This window comes from Arachis duranensis, chromosome 10, assembly GCF_000817695.3.
Source record: "Arachis duranensis cultivar V14167 chromosome 10, aradu.V14167.gnm2.J7QH, whole genome shotgun sequence".
Taxonomy (NCBI): domain Eukaryota; kingdom Viridiplantae; phylum Streptophyta; class Magnoliopsida; order Fabales; family Fabaceae; genus Arachis; species Arachis duranensis.
The window spans coordinates 7451122-7470601 of NC_029781.3; the positions used below are offsets into that span (position 1 = coordinate 7451122).

Sequence of the window (19480 nt, forward strand, 5' to 3'; positions counted from 1 at the left end):
GGTCTGCATAGAGATCTGCATAATACACCCAAACACAGACTATAAATACACCCGATAACAAATTAAATTTACACCCCTGCTGCAGATTTTAACCCAACACTACATGAAAGCCACTTGTTGTCCACAAGACCAAAGTTTAGCAGAAAATCATTCCAATTCCTATCAAATGAGTCTTTGCTATGAGAGTTTCATTTTCCCTCTCTGCTACATGTAATCAATTGATTCTTAATCTCATTTTCCTTTCTATTTGTGCTCCGAACTCTTGTAGAAAAACCTGCAACCTTGGTATAGTTTCTGTAAAATTTTCGAGCATCTTCAAGGGTGGTAAAGGTCATTCCAACCTTCGGAACAAACTGGTCATCAACAACAGAGAGGTTGCAGAATACACTATGTCAAAAACTATAAATACACCATGTCAAAACGAAGCTGGAGTTACAGAGAGAAAAACTAACGTCAATGACGAAGAACAAACCAATGAGAAAGGAGAGGAAAAGAACGATCGAAAAACCAGGGGAAGACGCGCGAGAAGAAGAACGATGAAATTTGAAAAGAAAGAAAACAAAGAAGGAAACAAATCTTTTAAATTTGGTAGTTATACAAACGCGGGATCTTTGTATGGCGCGTGTAAGTGACGTAGGAGTTGCAGCGTGTTTTAGCAGATTAGGCGTTAATGAACTTGTAATAGTTACAAGCCCTAATCGCTTGTATACTAAGCTTTTCCCTAATAATAATAATAATTAACAAGAAATGGATTCCTGTTATTATTGTATTGTTTTATCTTGTTGGTCATCTTTGGCATTTGAAACTTGAAAGAAATAAAGAGTAGTTGCAATGTTTTAGCTTACCCTTAAGATAAATATTTCCAAGGACTCGTATGATATCAAACAAATTCAACTTTGCTGTGTTTCAGTAACGATATCACTTTGATTCCTTTCATACAACATAGGTACAGAAATAGTTCTGTGACAGTACTCAAGCTGAAACACTTTTGAAAACTCTTCAATCAAGGAGTTGCGAGTAATACCAATTAGACCGCCATCATCATGCATAATAGAATGCAGATCATTTGTTCCATTAGCAGCCATATTTGATGATTGAGCTTCTCTCAGTAACAACCCTTTAATGCTTCCAACCTCGCGGTTGCGTATGCCACATGGGATGATCCATTTGAAGGGAGTCAAATCTGTTGTGACATTAAGTGCTAAGCCATGGTATGTTATCCAATGAGACACTCTTATACCTACAGCTGCAACTTTCTCGTTTCCTGGAGCAAATTTCAACGAGGAGTTAGGAGAATTTCAAAAAAGAAGACAATGGTTTTGGACTAATCAATCCATCAACTAATTTATGTCTTGAAAGCTTAGGTATCAGGCAGTAGCATATAATTTATATATGTCCTTGTAGAAGCCATTCTATAAGCTGAAACCAAATTAATCCAACCTGAGAGTTCATCTAACGTTGTATAATTGTAAAGCTAGACTAAAACTCCTGAGAGTTTAGTCATGAAGTCATAAACTTAATTGTTTACAAGTTAGCCAGAAAGATTGTAAACTTGGCTGCAATATCTAAAATGTTAAACATGACCAAGACTAATTTATCCAACCTATTTTGATAAAGCCAATAATCTTGAATATCAAGCTAATCTTTCATGATATATGAAATTATAATATTATATTTTTATGAACCTAAATTTGAGTGGTATTATAATCAAAAGTATACAAGTCTAAGGTTGCATAGTAGCAAAAAAAAAAAAAGGAACTTAGACTTACCAACCCAGACACCGGTTAAACCTTCCACTCGAGAAGCTTGAATGGAAAATGTCAAAGAAAGAACACGAATGACAAGCTCTTCCAGCGTCCTGAGGTACCAATGTAGATCCATCTTGTGTCTTCTTAGATTGATAATAGGGTACAGAACTAGCTGGCCAGGACCATGGTATGTAACTTCACCACCTCGCTCAGTACGATAAACATTAAAGGGTGCATTGTTGATGTTGAAATTTAGGTTGTCCTTGGTACTGGCAGTACCCAATGTATACACGGAAGGGTGCTGCAGAACAATAAGGGTGTCACTGCAATCTCCTTCGTTCTCAAGCTGAGCCTTCTTTTCCTTCACAATGTCTTTCTGCCAAGACCATGCCACTTCATAAGGGACTTGCTCTTGGTGCAAATCAAAGAGCTCGCAGCTGCGCAATTTCCTTAACACTGTTGGTGAGAATTTTCAAGTGTTAAATGTGTATAAACAGAATAGTAGTGCGACTTACAGCCTTGCTCCATAAGATGTGAATTTGGATGGTTTCGGATATGAGAATTGGAGTGACTTGGACAGGTTAGAGTGGGTGCGCAAAGGTAGATAAGGGCATGGAGGCGCTGATGAAGGGACTGTATTCAACAAATTCATGTCTGATTACAGGATACTGTGTGTTTGTGAGATGAAAATACTGGCGATATCAAAGATGGTGGCAACTAAGGACAATAGGAGGCGATCAATGTATCAAGTCCAATTTGAATTCATTACCTTTATATAATCATGGTCAGGAGTAACACTAAAAACTCATTTAGAAGCATAAACAACTGCCTGGTCTTCTGCAAATTCAGTTTCGTATATTACCTAAAAATTGACACAGATTAGCATTTATTCTCTAAAAATAAAAAAAAAATAATTAAAAGAAAGATTCAATAGTATTCTAGTTCTATATAATGTAATCAACATAAATTGACAACTTCAAGATTTACATATTTAAGTCAAACAGATCAATGCACGTGTATCTAAACCACACAGACCTACAATTTTCTAATAGTATCTAAACTTTTGAAAAAAATTAATACAAGAGAGCAAGGTTCTGAAAACCGGACCGGTCATCGAAGCATTCTAGTTACTACTTCACTGGTTCAACTGGAAAAACTGTTTTATAGTAAAATAATAAATAAATTAAAAATTTAATACCCTAAAACATAACTGCAGTCATCAATAAACCTGTAGACAAAGTGGTTACCCTAGAAGAAGGGGGAACTGGTGGTAGCTCACATATAGACTTGGGAGAATTGGTTAAAGATGCCTATATAATTAAAAAAAAAAGGGTTAGTAGACACCATATTGTGCTTCTCGATGAGGATGATTCATGGGTTCCCCGGTTATCCATGCTTCACGACGAGGATCAAACACTTCAATGGTCGACACCATTGTGCTTCCATCAAAGCCACCAAGTGCATGCCTACAAGGGGAATGGATAAGTTCATAACGGTGCAAAATCAGTCGCATAAGTTGTTACTAGCAAAGAAACTAGTGCAAGTCTTAATCTAAGAAATGCATAGTTGGCAAAATTCATATGCTGAATTAACTAACTTAACAATCGAAGCACAATTAAGCCCAAAGCATAGTTTTAATTGACTTAATTGAACACTAAAAAGCACAGCAGTGAACAGCAGAGCGCAAAAAAACACAGCACAGCAGCAAAGAAGACACAAACCAGAGTACAACATAGCATAGCAGTAGTGAGCAAAGCCATTCAATAATCAAATATAATTTGATCATTTCTGAACTAAAAAAAATAACACGAACAGCAGGCACTAGTAGTGAGCTTTGTGATACAAAGAGAGTATTAAGAACCAACTTAAATTACAAGTATTCCTTTAGGCAATGAGCACAAAATTTATCATCAAGAAACTTTAACAAAATTTAACAACAGAAAAAGAAAAAAGCAAGAACAAACCAGTAACAATTTATCGGGATCAATTTATCATCAATCAGTAAGCCAGTACCAGTTAATCAACCCAGAACAAACAAGAACAAGCCAGTAGCAGGGTTAAAATTTATCATCAAGCAGTGAGCAAAGCCAGTCAACTAAGAGAAAGCACCGAACACTGACTGAGCATCCGAGGCATTACCTTCGGCGAGGGAAGTGACCAGAGATTTGAGGGAGAGCGACGGACGACGGGAAGCTGGCGACGAACACTGCCGAGCTGGCGACGGACGACGGGGAGCTGGCGACGGACGACGGGGAGCTGGCGACGATCACGACAGACAGACGACGGCGGAGCAGGACCTGGAGACGCTGACGTTGAAGGAATGGAAGGGCCTTCGAACACGACGAAACAGGAGGCTTGGCGAACGACTACGACGAACCAGGCGGCGTCGGTGAAACCAACAGCGGCGCGATGGAGGCTAGGGTTGTGTTTTGGGGAGAAATAATGAGAGCATGTACGAGACTGAGGAATCAGGAATGAGGCTCGAGAGGGGGGCGAGGGCTTCAGGCGAGGAGTGAGGACCGAGGAGAACCTGACTCTTCTATAACGCAAAAACGATGCCGTTTCAATAAAACCGGCCGGTCCCTAGCAATATAAAATATAAAATATAAAAATAGTCAATCAACAAGTATTAAACCTATATTAGTAGAAAATAAATGTCTTCACTAATATTTTAACATCAATCAAATCTTAATTTCTAAAAATAACTATTAGAAAAATACTAATTAGCATTAAACCTATATTAATACAATCATGCAATAGTAACAATAAGAGTAATAACCAAGTATTAAATTTATATTAAAACATCAACAATCAAATATTAAATATACATTAAAACAAGAACAATTTACATAAATAAAATGATTGAACGAAATCTTTACGCAAATACAACATTGACAAATTCCATACACAAATGCAACAAACGCAATTGTATGTAATCCGCTACACCCTGTAGCGGAACCCAATTGCACGTAATCCGCTACTGGCGGTCGCGGATTACGTTGAGAACTTCAATACTCATAAACCGCTACACCCTGTAGAGGTTTATACTCATATGGTGATATACTCATAATCCACTACACCCTCTAGCAGATTATGAAGAGTGTGGAAGCTTGGGAAGATGCCTATATATACCCAACAAGTTGTGTAGAGTGTCATTTTCATTCATTCATAACTTGGGGGATGGAAAGTGAAGAAAGCTTTTTGGTGTTAGTGCACCATTCTGGAAAAATAAAAAAGAGTATGAGGTACGGTGTGAAGTTTACAGATAGAGAACCACTGAGTGTTTTCGTCAGGTCGTCTGATACACTGTTCGATCTGAAGATCAGTATACTGCAGAAGTTAGGCGCGGGTGGCACAAAGTGGGTGAAGAAGATGTTCTACAATATTCCTATTGCGGTTGTGTCAACCGGCGTGCAATATGAAACATTCGTGTTACAAAGAGATGAAGATATGCAGGTGTTGTTTCATTGTCGTCGGAGTTTTTCGAAAGTGAGGATACACGAGTTGTTTGTAAACATGGAACATGGGATCAATAGTTCTGGTGCATCCGCTCCAAACCCTCAGTCTACCACGATGGGGGTGCCTTCACCTCGAGGCCCGTCGTTGCACTTGAGTGTTTGTTGGAGTATCGGCCAACCGGTCCAGTTGGGGTATTCACCTCAACTCATCCATCTCCAGATGTAGGACGTGAGGGGAAATCAGATTGGGTGAAAAATGCTATGCTAGAGGATGATTCCGACGAAGAGCCTGCTGAGATTGGAGGGGACAGCGATGATGAAATTCCGACAAATCCAGCAACATGTCAACCACCGTCAAGTGCCGGCACACATGAGCAACCTGCACATTATTCTACCCTGGATCTGGAAGCCATCGGCCAACCAACAGAGTCAGCACCAACCTTTGGGGGTCAAGGGTTGCACGAGGGAAATTCTGTAGCTGAATTTCAAGTTGGCCAATTTTTCCACAGTAAGGAGGAAGCTGTGCTTACTGTAAAGGATTACAGCATTCGGCGCGGTGTCGAGTACAGAGTGATGGAGTCGGATCATCTTAAGTACCATGGGAGATGCAAGGAGTTCGGGAAGGGTTGCACGTGGATGATTCGCATCAGCCTTCGAGCACGGAAGGGAACCTGGGAGGTTCGACGATACAACGGACTACACACATGCTTGGCTACATTGATATCAAGCGACCACCGACAACTAGATTATCACGTGATCTGTGCGAAGATCTTTCCTCTAGTTTGAGCCAATGCGGCGATATTGATAAAGGTGTTGCAAGAAGCTACCGAAGGAACGTACGGGTTCAAGCCAACTTACAGGAAGACGTAGTTGGCAAAACAGAAGGTGGTAGCACAGATATACGGGGACTGGGAAGAGTCCTATGCCGAGCTACCTCGTTGGATCCTTGGTGTGCAGTCTACCATGGAGGGGACGGTTGCCTTGCTAAAGACGTCTCCGGTTCGAGTCAGTGATAACGTCGATGACTCAACCGTGTACTTTCATCATCTTTTCTGGACGTTTTCTCCTTGTGTTGAAGCTTTCCGACACTGCAAGCCATTGATCAGCATAGACGGTACTCATCTATATGGCAAGTATGGAGGGACTTTGCTCTTGGTCATTGCTCAAGATGGGAACTCCAACATCTTGCCTATTGCTTTCAGTCTCGTGGAGGGCGAAAATGCCGAGTCGTGGTCTTTTTTCCTGACCAACCTGCGGCAACATGTGACTCCGCAACAGGGGATACTAGTCATCTCAGATAGACACAACGGCATCAAGGCTGCACTAGAAAACTCTAACAGTGGGTGGTTACCCCCGCATGCGTACCTAGCATTTTGTATTCGGCATGTTGCAGCTAACTTCGCACTCAGTTTCAAGGGCACGGATGTAAAGCGTTTGCTTGTGAACGCTGCTTATGTGAAGACTGAGGCAGAGTTTCACTATTGGTTTGATATAATGCGGACTGAGAATCCGGCAATGTGTGATTGGGCGAACAAAATAGAATACGATAAGTGGACTCAACACCAGGATGGTGGCAGACGATTCGGTCACATGACGACCAATATATCTGAGTGTGTTAATTCTGTTATGAAGGGTACACAGAATCTTCCGGGAACCGCCCTAGTGAAGTCCACATATGGTTGGCTAGCGGAGTTATTTGTGATTCGTGGTCAGACAACAGAGGCTCAATTGGCTAGCGGTGTCAAGTTCTGCCAGTCTTTTATGAAGGCGATGAAGCGCAACTTGAAAGACTCCAGATGCTTCACTGTCACCCTGTTCGATAGACACCAGTCTGAGTACACCGTTGCCGAGACGACACCAACTGGGAGCTTTTCACTTGGGACGTACCAAGTTTCCCTTCAAGATCGTACATGCGACTTTGGATACTTTCAGGCTCTCCATCATCCATGTTGCCATGCGATTGCATGTTGTGCCCAGTCACGACTTGACTGGTCTATCTATGTCGACGAGGTCTACACCATGCAGAAGGTGTTCAGGATGTACCAGATGGGTTTTGTGCCGCCAATGCCCGGAGGGACTTTGGCCACGTTATGACGGTCTGACCGTTATTCCGGACCCCAGCTTGAGGCGTTGTCGTGATGGGCAAACGAGATCTACCAGAATTTGGAACAACATAGATGAGGCCGACCCTAACCGACCGAAGCGATGCGGGCTCTGTAGACAGCCTGGGCACACGCATAAATCTTGCCCCCAGAGAGGCTCCACCGTTGCCGGTAGTTCGTAGGACTTCTAGTCTGTGTGCTTCTAGTTTTTTGAATTTTATTTTCTCATGTAGCAATTTACGTTTTCGGGTGTTAGTGTTAGTTCCTTTGGTGTGTTTGTGTTAGTGTTAGTTCTGACTTATTTGTATGACGTATGACTTATGACTAATGTAGTAATTTAATCCGTGTTAGTGTTAATGCCTGGTGCCTATTATTTTTCTACAGCTTATTGTTTATGAAGACTGTATTTGTATAACTTCGTATATTTTGTATCACGAGTTGTTACTATTAGAATGGTATTGTTAGGCATCTTCCCAAGCTTCCACACTCTTCATAATCCACTAGAGGGTGTAGCGGATTATGAGTATATCACCATATGAGCATAAACCGCTGTAGGGTGTAGTGGTTTATGAGTATTAAAGTCCTCAACATAATCCGCAACAGCCAGTAGTGGATTACGTGTAATTGGGTTCCGCTACAGGGTGTAGCGGATTACATATAATTGCGTTTGTTGCATTTGCATCTAGAAATTGCCAATATTGTATTTGCGTAAAGGTTTCGTTCAATCATTTTATTTGTGTAAATTGCCCTTAAAACAACAATAATCAAATATTAAACTAGCAAGAATCAAATAATTCCAACAAGCATCAAATTCCTATTCTAAACCTACATTAAAAGTTATATTTAATTTTCGAATATATTATGAGTACGTACTCTTTTTGTGCCTAGGGTTTTTTTGTGCCTCTGATAGGGTTTCTTGTAAATCCTAATTGCTAATGCTATTCTATTCTTTTTCTTGTTAATCTTAATCACTAAGAGCTCAGACCTTCTCCAAATAATATGAGTGAACAGTGAGATTTTGTCCTTCTTTAATGTTATAATTCTCTTTCATAACCCATCCTATGGCATCACCTGAGGTGAGAGGTACGCAGAATCCAGAACTACCTGAAACTAAAGAGGAGGAGATTGTAGCATTAGAGGTGGAGGATGTGAAGGAAGGAGTCGAAATATGCTCTAAAAGTTTAATAGGGAGACTAATGGTGGATAGAGGGGTTAGCGGCGGGACAATGGAGGGTGAATTTGGAGCTATCTGAAATCAACCTGAGGGATTTAGAGTCAAAGTGCATGGAGAAAATATATTCCAAAATTTCTTTTCTAAGGAAGCAGATGTGATACGGGTGGAAAGGGGATCTCCATGGCTGTTTAAGAATTATATGATCCACCTTAGAAGATGGCAGCCAGGTATGAAAGTGGAACAAGAGGACTTTACTCGAATTCCAGTATGGATCCAAATGTGGAGAATGCCTGAATTTTGCAAAACAATAATGGCGGCCCGGAGGATAGGTCAAAAACTAGGGGAGGTAATGGAGGCTGATAAATTTGCCATGAGAGGCAAGGAGGACCAGATTATGAAAATAATGGTTAATTTGGATGTGACCAAGACACTACGTCAATCAATAAAAGTTGCTAGTCCGGATAATACAGTTTTTGAAATTATGCTTAAGTATGAAAAATTGAGGATCTATTGTAGTTTTTGCGGACACATCGGGCATGAAACAAAGAACTGCGAAGAGTACCTGGAATTGTCTGCCAATCAGCAGTAGATTAAAGAGAGATGGAATAGAATGTTGAAAGCAGACCAGATCGGGGGGAGAGTGGAAGAGCAAAAGGAGAACTCACACCCAAACCCACGTGAAAAGGAAACTGGATTCTCTCAACCTCATAATAAACCTACACCATTAAGCCTTCTAAAAAACCTTTCTAACCTATTATTCAATGACCATAACCCCAATCGTATCCATAATCTACCATATTCTCAAATACACCTAAACCAAACTAACATTCTAAGACCATCAGCTCCGTATCATATCTCAAATTCGCAGGAAAACCAAAACATTATTCCATACACTAGAACAGAATCGGTGCTAGGAGGTATGGAAGGTTCGATACAGATAGAAGAAGTAGGGGTGTTTCACGTAGGCAGCATGGAGAGAGGTATTAAAAGAAGTAGTAAACGACCAAAAATCAAACATTTGACGAGAAATATGGAGGTGACGGTGGTAGGGAGCAAGATTGTTGGTGTTAAGCGAAATTCGGAGTAACAAGATGGGTCCTTAATCGAAGAAGACTCTATTTAATCCACTGAATTTTATTTTGAAAGGGCTTCAGAGTGCCATCCCAAAAATGGCACCCCAAGGTTCATGAAGATGATCATTTGGAACTGTCGGGGATTGGAGAAATCCCTAACAGTTCACAGCATCAAAGGGTTATGTAGAACCCATTCCCCCGAAGTGGTATTCTTATGCGAGACCAAAAATACTACTTTGTTTGTGGAGAAACAAGGCAGAAAAGCAGGTTTTCAGAGGTTCTATTGTGTTGAACCAAGAGGAATAGCAGGAGGGCTGGTATTAATGTGGAAGGAAGGTGAAGATATTAATATTATTCAACATGATAATTTTTTTTATTCATTTCACCTGGAGAGACAATGTGCAGAACAAAATTTGGGAGATTTTTGGAGTACATTTGCATAATGAGGAGGCCCAACGAAACGTTCAATACAATCAGATCTTAAGTATATTGGATACAGCTGGAGAAAATATTTTGATTATTGGTGATTTTAATGTTATCTCAGCCTTTAGTGAAAAAGAAGGAGGAAGAATGAAAACTATATCTTCTATTCAAGCTTTTCGAAACTTTATTAATGGAGGTAGCCTGGTTGATCTTGGATATGAAGGTAGTATGTTCACTTGGAGTAATAAACAGGCAGGATTTAACCTTATTCGAGAAAGATTGGATAGATGTTTGGCCTCTATGCAGTGGGAACAGAATTACCCAAATGGCTCGGTGGTGCACTTAGATGAGACAGGATCTGACCATAGACCGCTTCTAATTTCCTTGGATAGAGGAGGTTTTAAAACAAAGAGAAGGTTTAGATTTCAAGAAAGATGGTGTGATAGCGAAGAAGCTAGGCATAAACAATGTAGACACAATTTGGTGGCATGGCAGAAAAATTCGTCTACTAACTCGAAGAAAAATATTGCTGAATTGAACTCAAAGCTAAATACAGAGAAGGATAAATGTGCAGGGGCTGACACTACTATGATTCGGGTCTTAGAGGCGAAACTAGAATATGAATATGAGAGGGAGGAAAGATTCTGGAAAGAAAAAGCCAGGGTGCAGTGGTTGCAGTGGGGTGATAAGAGCACAAAATTCTTTCATGCCAAATTCTGTATGCAGAGCAGCAAAAACAAGTTGCACAGGCTGGAAAGTGATTCGGGTGAGATTGGTACTAATCCAGAACAAATAGCTAGTATTGCGTAGCAATATTTTGAAAACATATTTACTACTTCTAAACCAAAGGAACCGATTGAGGAGCTGGAGGGGTTGACTAGAAGGGTAGATAACAATACCAATCGAAGGCTAACTAGACCAGTCTCGGATCAAGAAATCAAAGATGCAGTTTTCTCTATTAATCCTCTCGCAGCACCTGGAGATGATGGATTTACTGCAAAATTCAATCAGTTTTTCTGGGATACTATTAAAAGGGATGTTCTTAATGCTGTTCATAGCTTCTTTGAGGGAGGGAAGATGCTCAGAGCCTTCAATCATACACACATATGCTTAATTCCTAAAGACCCCAACATTAGCAAAATAAACCAGATGACTCAATTATATTCGGTAAGGCAACACCCCAAGTATGTGCTAACATAACCAAGATCCTACAATCTTATAGTGAGGTGAGTGGACAAGTGGTTAATCTACAAAAGTCATCCTTATTTTTCAGCAAAAATACCAATCCTGAAACTCGAAAGACTTTATCTGATATTCTCAATATTCCCCATGTTGGGAACTAAGATAAATATTTGGGTCTACCCTCAGTGATACAGAGATAAAAGAAAGCAACCTTCAATTATATTAAGGATCGGGTGGCGAAGAAATTACAGCATTGAAAAAAATCCCTCTTATCAGCCAGCGGCAGAGAAACATTTATAAAAGTCGTAGCCACTGCCATTCTGATATATACGTTGGGGTGTTTCAAGCTGTCTGAGACTCTTATTGAGAAAATACAGCGTATGATAATGAGATTCTGGTTGGGACAACAGGAGAATGAAAGAAGACAACACTGGATTGGTTGGGATATAATATGTAGACCTCATACTCAAGGGGGATTGAATTTCAAGGATTTAAAAACCTTTAATCTAGCTATGCTAGGAAAATAAAGCTGGAGAATCATTTCTCGACCTCACTCTCTATTGAGCAAAGTTCTAAAATGCAGATACTTTAAATACACTTCCTTTCTAAGGGCAGAGACAGGCTACAATCCGTCATGGGGTTGGCACAGTATTTTGGAAGGGCGAAAAATTCTTGAAGAAGGCTGTCTATGGAGGATAGGACGAGGTGAAAAAGTCAGGGTCTTTGAGGATAGATGGTTAAAACAGGTGGATCCTAGCTCAATTCACAACAATACTACTGCCAACAACCAAATTGAATGGGTCTCACAGCTAATAGATCACAACAAACAATGGCGAATAGACATTATAGAAGCAACATTTCAACCAAACATTGCACAGATTATTCTACAAATTCTAATAAACGAAGGGGAAGACTTGCTAACCTAGCCAGCAGAGCGAAATGGACAGTACTCTGTTCAATCTGGTTACACCTATGCCTTTAGAATGCTCCACGATCCACCGGAAACTGCTACCCGAAAATTGTCAGTAGAAACAAATGTGGTGAGCTCTTTGGAGGATCCAATGCCCTCCCAAAGTAAAAAATTTCCTCTGGCGTGCTCTTTACAATGGTTTTCCAGTTTTGAACCACTGATTTCCAACAGTTCCGCCACAATGTCCTAGATGTCCAAATTCTTCAGAATCGGTGACCCACTGCTTGGCCTCTTGCTCTCACTCAAGACAGATATGGTGTTTGGCAAAGATCCAACCATCAGAAATGGTTAGAGATGACGACATATTCTGGAAATGGTGGGTGCATGTGAGTGGAAGGATGATGGGAGAAGATGGAGGAAATAGAAAAATAGCAAAGATGGCTTTCACCCTCTGGCAAATATGGAAAGTGCGTAACTTGAAGTTCTTCGAAGACAGGAACTTCTCACCTTTTGAATTTTTCTCCATAGCAGATAAGATGGAAGAGGAATTTGCTACAAGAACAGTACATGAATGAAGTAACTATTGAGTTCTTAATCTCGGTTGTTTTAAAGTAAGTTAAGTGGAAATACCTTAGTAAAGTAAATTAAGTGGGAGTACCTTAGTCTCGGTTGTTTTAAAGTAAGTTAAGTAGGAGTACCCTATTTTAGTTTTCTTTTGTTGTGCTGTCCAAAGTTGGACCAATTCTATTTGTTGCTTAATCTTCCAATCAATAATATTATATTCTACCTTTGGGAAAAAAAAACCTACATTAAAAGTTTAAAACAACAACAATTTATATACAAATTTCAATTGGCATCAAATTTCAATTGCTTTAAAATTTCCTTTCAAGTGTCATTCTATATAAATATAAATTCAAATAAACATCAATTTATCTATTCTAAATCTACTTAAAACAACAACAATCAAATTTTAAGTTTGGATATCATTTTTTTTTCTATCCCCTCATGTATTTCTTTAAGTTTTCATGCAAACTTCATTAAAATTGCTTTCTCTATGATAGTTTCCGTCTAGTTTTTTTTATTTTGGGCTTTAAGTCCCGATTTCTATAAAAAAAAGTAATAAGTTTTAAAAATCAATATATCAATATATAATAACTAGGGCAAGTTACCAAACTAAATTGTTTGCCTTTTAATATTATCAGAATACAACATCTATACATTGAAGACCCAAATGCATCTTTCCTATTTCAATAGAAACCGGTATAGGCGTATGGTGGATTACGATTTGGACGTAAACTGCGATAGGAGTGTAGCGGTTTCTACTCGTTGCGTGTGAGAAGAAACCGCTACACTCCTCTAACGGTTTCTGATGGAATGCTTAAAAGGCATAAACCTTGGTACTCCTATAGCGGTTTATGCTTGCCTATATCAATTTAAAAGTTGGATGAATGATTGGGACCTTGTCTATATCAATTTCAGGTTATATGAGTAATAATGTCAACTTTAGCATATGATTGTTGTGCCTTGTTTGGAATTTGAATTTATTAGTTTGGCAGGTGCTTAAGTACGATTTAAGTTGTGTCTATACCCTGCACATGTTTTTGAGTTTTGATACTACACTAGTTAACCTAAAATTATATGTTAAACATGTATTCATATAAAATAAAAATCTTTTTCATTTATCTAAAATGGAACTTAAAGAGGTATAAAATGAAGAATTATATGTTGTATGCATATCATTCCGATTATCATGAGTTAATTAACTTAATATTCATCTCTTTTGGTGTACTATTCTATATTCATTACAACTTGATGTAAACGAAAGTGGTATAAAAATAATATAAGTGTTCATAAGTAGTATTGTATTAAACTCAGCAAAAAAAACATGATACAGTTCATACAAATAACACCAAAATATATAACGACTTCAACCACTCGTATATGTGTACTTAATGCATCACAATAAGTCACATAGTATTAAGAACTTTAACCTCTCATTTTCTTTTCTTATTTTGTTGTACTTTTAGAAAATAAGAATAATTCTTGTCAATTTTTTATAGTATTCCAATATAAATTTTATATTGTCAATTTCAAAGACCAATTTAACTTGTAGTACTCAAATAAAACTCTACTTTTCAATTTCTTGTATGAATTTCATATCATAAGAACTCAACTTTAATTTAGAAGATCGTTAGGCATATGACTCTGATAATAGAAAAAAAATTCAAATTAGATTCAACGACAGTATAAATAGAAGAAATTAGGTTCTATGAATCTAAAAATTGTTATGAGTTTTTATATTAACAATAACATATTATTTTTTAGGGGATATATAGGCAAGCATAAACCGCTACAAGGGTACTGCGGTTTATGTCTTTTAAGTATTCCATCAGAAACCGCTAAAGGGGTGTAGCAGTTTCTTCTCATACGCAACCCAACGTAAATCGCTACACCCCTGCCGCAGTTTACGTCCAAATCATAATCCACCACACGCCTATCACGATTTCTATAGAAATAGGAAAGATGCATTTACGTCTTTAATGTATAGATGTTATATTCTCATAATACTAAAAGGCAGAGGAAAAAACATAAATAGACCACGAAACTTATATATATTACATTGTAAAACAAAAATTTGAATAATCTGCCATAAAATCAATAAATTATAATCAACAATAATCCAAAATCAATTGAACTAGTTAATCAAATTATAATCTAATAACTAAAAAAATAAAAAACATATCTGATGATGTGAAGGCGGAACGCGGACAGAAAAGAGGGAGACCAATCACGACAAAGCAAAGACTAGCGAGGGGAAGGCGAGCCACAGATGGAGGCAACAGATGTACAGAAGCTGGCGAGACAATGCAGAGGAGCTGTCGACGTGGCAGTAACCGTGCAGTGGCGGTGGTAGATTGAGTGAGAGAATGAAAGGCTAAGAGCTCTACCTCCTTATGAGAGTGAGTCAGAGAGAGTGAAGGGGGACGAGACTTCGAGGGTTACTGGTTAAGGTTTTCATTTTTTTTAAAGAACTAGAAAACCACGTTGTTTATGTTGGGTGGGGTTAAAAAAACTAAAAATTTCACTGGTGGATAAAATCTGCTTCCACCTATTCTTTTCCGTGTGGAATCTTGTGGCCGGTTCACTAGTTTTCTAGTTTGATCGAGGTTCTGACAACTATGCAAGAGAGGCACAACTAAAGAACCATAATACAAAGTTTATAGATTTTTTTAAATAAATAATTTAGATATTTTATTTACTGATATATGTGATTTGGAGAAAAATTAAGAAAATGCACAACATTACATATCTCGTTTACAGTGTAAACGAGATAAAACACATGTGCGTTGGTCCTATCACAGGTGTACACATGTTGTGTAACGTTGCTTATCTCGTTGAGGGTGCACTTATATATGTAAGTTGTTTATAGTGCCTCCTATTTTTTATTTTCTTCCATTTCTCACTTCTCTCCTCCATCTTAGAACTTTTTCTTGACATATTTGAGCTAGTTGGACATTATGATTCACGTAGATATACGAAGGAACAATATCAATCGACTGAACGAGACGTAGCACATCGCTAGAGCGATAGACTTTGAGGTTAGTATTGTTATTTTGTTTTGTTTAGTAAAAAACATCATATAGTTGTTATAGTTAGACGGTTTATGCAATAATATGTAAGACTATAGTAGATGTTGTGATAGGAAGAATGACTTAGGTTAGATTAGTTGATAGTTTATTTTGTTTAGTTGACACCCATTAGTAACTTGTTTTAGTTTGTATTCGGTGGAACATGTTTGTAATTAAATAATTTATTTTATTCAGGACATAAACATGTGATAATAGATTAGGAATTTAAATATTTTGTTTAGCAAGTTGTTTTAAATAAATATAATATTTTTGTAACATGTTTGTAACATTACTTGTTTAAACATGTCACTTCTTGTTTAAGATTAATTTATAGGAATCAATATTATATTTTTTTATCTTATTTTTAGAAAATGTCGTTTTAATTTATTTATTATTTTAAACAGAGGCCTTGCTTCCTATTTCCTAGGCAAGGTAGCCGTATTTTCGCACCACTAGACGACATTCTCTCTTATCTTAGGGAGGCTAAGTTTGATAATACGGTGCAACTTAGGAACTTTATGTTTGACAATACCTGATATCTGCATTTGAGGAGCGATGGCGTCTGAAGACCCATACTTTTCATCTTTCTTGGGGTGAGTGTACCGTCATCCCTACAGGATGTTGCGTACTACCTTAGGTTACGCACCAATGGAGAGTCAGTCGGTTACCACTAGGTGTCCGTCATAGTACGGGACCGCACTAAAATTAGTTATCGTGCTGGGATAATAACTCTGCAAAGCTTGTAATAACTTAGGAACCTTATTGTATGACTCCCCTCAATTGTCATAGATCTTTGCAATTGCCTTTTGCTTAGCCATCCAAACCTTTCTATATGATGGTTTGAAGTGATAGCACTGTCTGACTGCACCTTGTAGGATAAGGATGGTAATAGATGGGTTGGATTGTATGAGAGGCAAGATTACACCACAAATAAGGTTGTTGTCTAACTGTCGATGGTCTTGAGACATGATCGAGACTTAGACAAGTGTGTGGTCCTCCAAATTTACGTACTTCCCTGCCGAATTAAAATGATATTGGCATACGTTCAACCAAAATAATAATAATAAATAAGAATAAACTTATTTGACACATCAAGTAGTGGCTTACCAATATCCAAGATTCTATTGGAGTGCAACATAGAGACTCCAAGGACAACCTACTGCAGATTGACTATAACGCTCATGGTACTTTTCTCGATTAGACTTCACAATTCTGTACTCGGCACTCCTTCGAATACTATAATTCTTCACACTTAGCATGGTACTTAGGCTCTTTAACTTAGATAGAGTACTTAACAGCGATTGCGCAAAAGGATATGACTATCACACTCGATACAACCCCATCATCACTGTTTCTCATGAGATAATTGAGATATACACTCACAAAAATATATTCACTATTAGACATTTTTCCTAAACTTGTTAATAGAATGGAGAATGAGTGAATTGTTTGTGATGATATCTCACACTTGCAGCACCTTTTATAGGGGAACCAAATTTGTCTTACTATATTTCGTTTATAGTGAAAACGTGTTAATTAAGCAAGTATCTCGTTTACACCGTAAACGAAATAATTAAACATGTATCTCGTTTAAGTTTTTCAATTCGTCTCCCACATATCATATTTGCACCCGTGATACGCTCAAATTTTTATGTGCTTTATCTCGTTTATAGTGTAAACAAGATACAACTTTAATTATTTCGTTTACCCTATAAACAGGATATGTAATATTGTGCATTTTTGTAATTCTCCTCCAAATTACATATATTAGTAAATAAAATATTTAAATTATTTATTAAAAGCATCCCAAAGTTTATTCATATTTGAGTAAAAATAAAACTCAAAGGATCAAAAGCAAAACTGCAGTATACAGAAGTGATGCAAAACGACAAACAGAAGCAAAACGGTGCGAGGAATAAAGGCGAGGAGGCGAGTAGTGAGCGGCAAGAAGAGAGGCGAGTAACGAGGACAGAGAAAGGCAAGCCAGGAACTAAGAAGCCGAAGGTGAAGACTAGAAGAAGAAGCACCAACAGCGAAGCAGAAGTAGCAGACCAAAAGGAGAGTTCCAGCGAATAGGATCGGAGCTTCCCAACACCTAAAGAAGAGGAAGAGTTGGAGGTGCCGAAAAATGGAAGAGGAAACTAGGAAAGCAATGATCAGAATAGCCGAGAAGGGATGGCTCGCAGGCGATGGTGGTTAGAGGCGTCAGAGAGTTGGAGAGGGAGGGCTAGAGACCAGTGGAAGAGCCAAAAATCAAAGGGGAAATTCATGAGGATTTAGGAGAGGGAAGCGTTGAAATTGAAATTAGGGTTAGGTTGTAAAGGAGTAAATATATTTTTATTTATATTTAATATTTTTAATTATTTTTTCGTATCTGGGGATCGAAAATGCAGATACATCTCTAAAATCCATTATCCAATATCCGATCCTATTTATTTGTAAATTGAATCATATCCTCAAAATGTAAATCGAATTCAAATATAAATTGTAAATCTTGCGAATCGGATCCGAAATTGTTCGCACCAACACTAGTCCAAAGTGACATGAAAATTTACCTAGTAAACAACAGTTGCATCAACAAACAACTTATCAAAATAGAAATAGCAACAACAATATTAAATATAAATACATGCCCTATAATTTTAAATAAAACTAAACCTCCATAAAATATTCACGACATCTTCTTCATGACTCCATCTTCTTATTCAATAGACCACCAACACAAATAAATGAACAAATGTTTCACTAAAGACTCTTCATCTCTCAATGTTTTACCAACTAGATTGGTAATATGTTGCAGATTTTTTCTATAGATTTTAAAGATGAGGACTTTGTTAATGCTTGTGTTGAACTCACATATGCAAGTTGTCGAGGGTATTGCATGAAACAAGTTCTGTTATGTTTTTTTCAAGTGTTGGTGATTGACGATGTGTATTATCTTCTAGATGTTTTTTTCTTTTCTTCTTTCTTTTGTTTATTCTTAAAATTGTATAAATTTATTTAATTTGTATTTGATTATAAATTATGATGTAGGATGAAAAATATATGTGTAATTTGATTTTCATAAAAAAAATCAGAAATATCAGAGGAATAAATATAATTTAATTCCCATTATTTATATTAATTTGTTGTTTAATATGTATGGTTAGTTCTAGTTGATTGATCATAAAACAATGGCATTAGCGTGTACTTTTCAATTGAATAAAATTCAGTTGCAACTTGCAAGAGTTCCAGATTATTAAATTTTGAATGAGTCTTAAGTAATTGAGATTTTTAAGAGATAAATATTGTAGATATATTTTATTGAAAAAGGAGATAGAGTTATGAAAAAGATGGTGGTAGAAGATAATGAATAACAGAAAGAAAAGAAGAAAAGAAGAAAATAAAAAGAAAAAAAAGAGTTAAATTTTATCTTTAAAAAATTTAAAATTAATTTTTAATCATAATCGGTAATTTATTTTAATAATTTTTAATAGTTCATATTATACAATTCACAGTGTTTAATTTTTAAAACACTGGAGAGGATTCATTCTTGCCTTCATGGTACTTGGATTTTTTTTTTTATAAAATGATGGAACATGCATGTTTGTAACTATAGTGGAATCTGAGAAAAAAATTATTATGAAAAGAAAATAAAAATTCATGATAAAATAAATTATGTATTTGACTTGAATCACTAAGTATTTTAACTTAATAATATTTATTTTATTATTTTTTATTAATATTTTCATAACAGTAATAAAAATAAGTGTTACTAAGTATTTCTAAGAAGTATTAATAC

The 19480-nt window shown here is 37.3% G+C and overlaps 3 protein-coding genes across 8 annotated transcripts; 2 read left to right on the forward strand and 1 right to left on the reverse strand.

The window, feature by feature from the left end:
- Positions 1–875: 875 nt before the first annotated feature.
- On the reverse strand, positions 876–4267 carry LOC107468864 (octanoyltransferase LIP2p, chloroplastic). 6 transcript variants are annotated; one of them, XM_052255523.1, is made up of 6 exons: positions 3888–4267; positions 3093–3214; positions 2518–2610; positions 2264–2402; positions 1770–2185; positions 876–1264 (listed from the first exon to the last, which is right to left on the reverse strand). In XM_052255523.1, exons 4-6 carry the CDS (start codon positions 2398–2400, stop codon positions 891–893), a joined length of 927 nt encoding a protein of 308 aa, XP_052111483.1. In that variant the 5' UTR covers positions 2401–2402; positions 2518–2610; positions 3093–3214; positions 3888–4267; the 3' UTR covers positions 876–890. The 6 variants fall into 6 exon arrangements, with proteins under 6 accessions (XP_052111483.1, XP_020989990.1, XP_052111484.1 ...); XM_021134331.2 differs by having other exon boundaries at positions 2264–2416; XM_052255524.1 differs by having other exon boundaries at positions 2996–3214.
- A 721-nt stretch (positions 4268–4988) lies between these two features.
- Positions 4989–5992, forward strand: LOC107468846 (uncharacterized). Its single transcript, XM_016088219.1, has 2 exons — positions 4989–5204; positions 5285–5992. Exons 1-2 carry the CDS (start codon positions 4989–4991, stop codon positions 5990–5992), a joined length of 924 nt encoding a protein of 307 aa, XP_015943705.1.
- A 177-nt stretch (positions 5993–6169) lies between these two features.
- Positions 6170–7300, forward strand: LOC107468847 (uncharacterized). Its single transcript, XM_016088220.1, has one exon. The coding sequence runs from the start codon at positions 6170–6172 to the stop codon at positions 7298–7300; it is 1131 nt and encodes a 376-aa protein (XP_015943706.1).
- The last annotated feature ends 12180 nt before the right edge of the window (positions 7301–19480 follow it).

Bases quoted from the DNA above. Each gene is read 5' to 3' on its own strand.
- LOC107468864 (XM_052255523.1), bottom strand. From the start codon at position 2,400: ATGAATTTGTTGAATACAGTCCCTTCATCAGCGCCTCCATGCCCTTAT. The intron at 2,186-2,263 runs GTAAGTCGCACT...GAAATTGCGCAG, and splicing joins ACATCTTATGGAGCAAGGCT to CTGCGAGCTCTTTGATTTGC. The intron at 1,265-1,769 runs GTAAGTCTAAGT...AATTTGCTCCAG, and splicing joins TTTAACCGGTGTCTGGGTTG to GAAACGAGAAAGTTGCAGCT.
- LOC107468846 (XM_016088219.1), top strand. From the start codon at position 4,989: ATGAGGTACGGTGTGAAGTTTACAGATAGAGAACCACTGAGTGTTTTC. The intron at 5,205-5,284 runs GTGTTGTTTCAT...TGGGATCAATAG, and splicing joins AAAGAGATGAAGATATGCAG to TTCTGGTGCATCCGCTCCAA.
- LOC107468847 (XM_016088220.1), top strand. From the start codon at position 6,170: ATGGAGGGGACGGTTGCCTTGCTAAAGACGTCTCCGGTTCGAGTCAGT.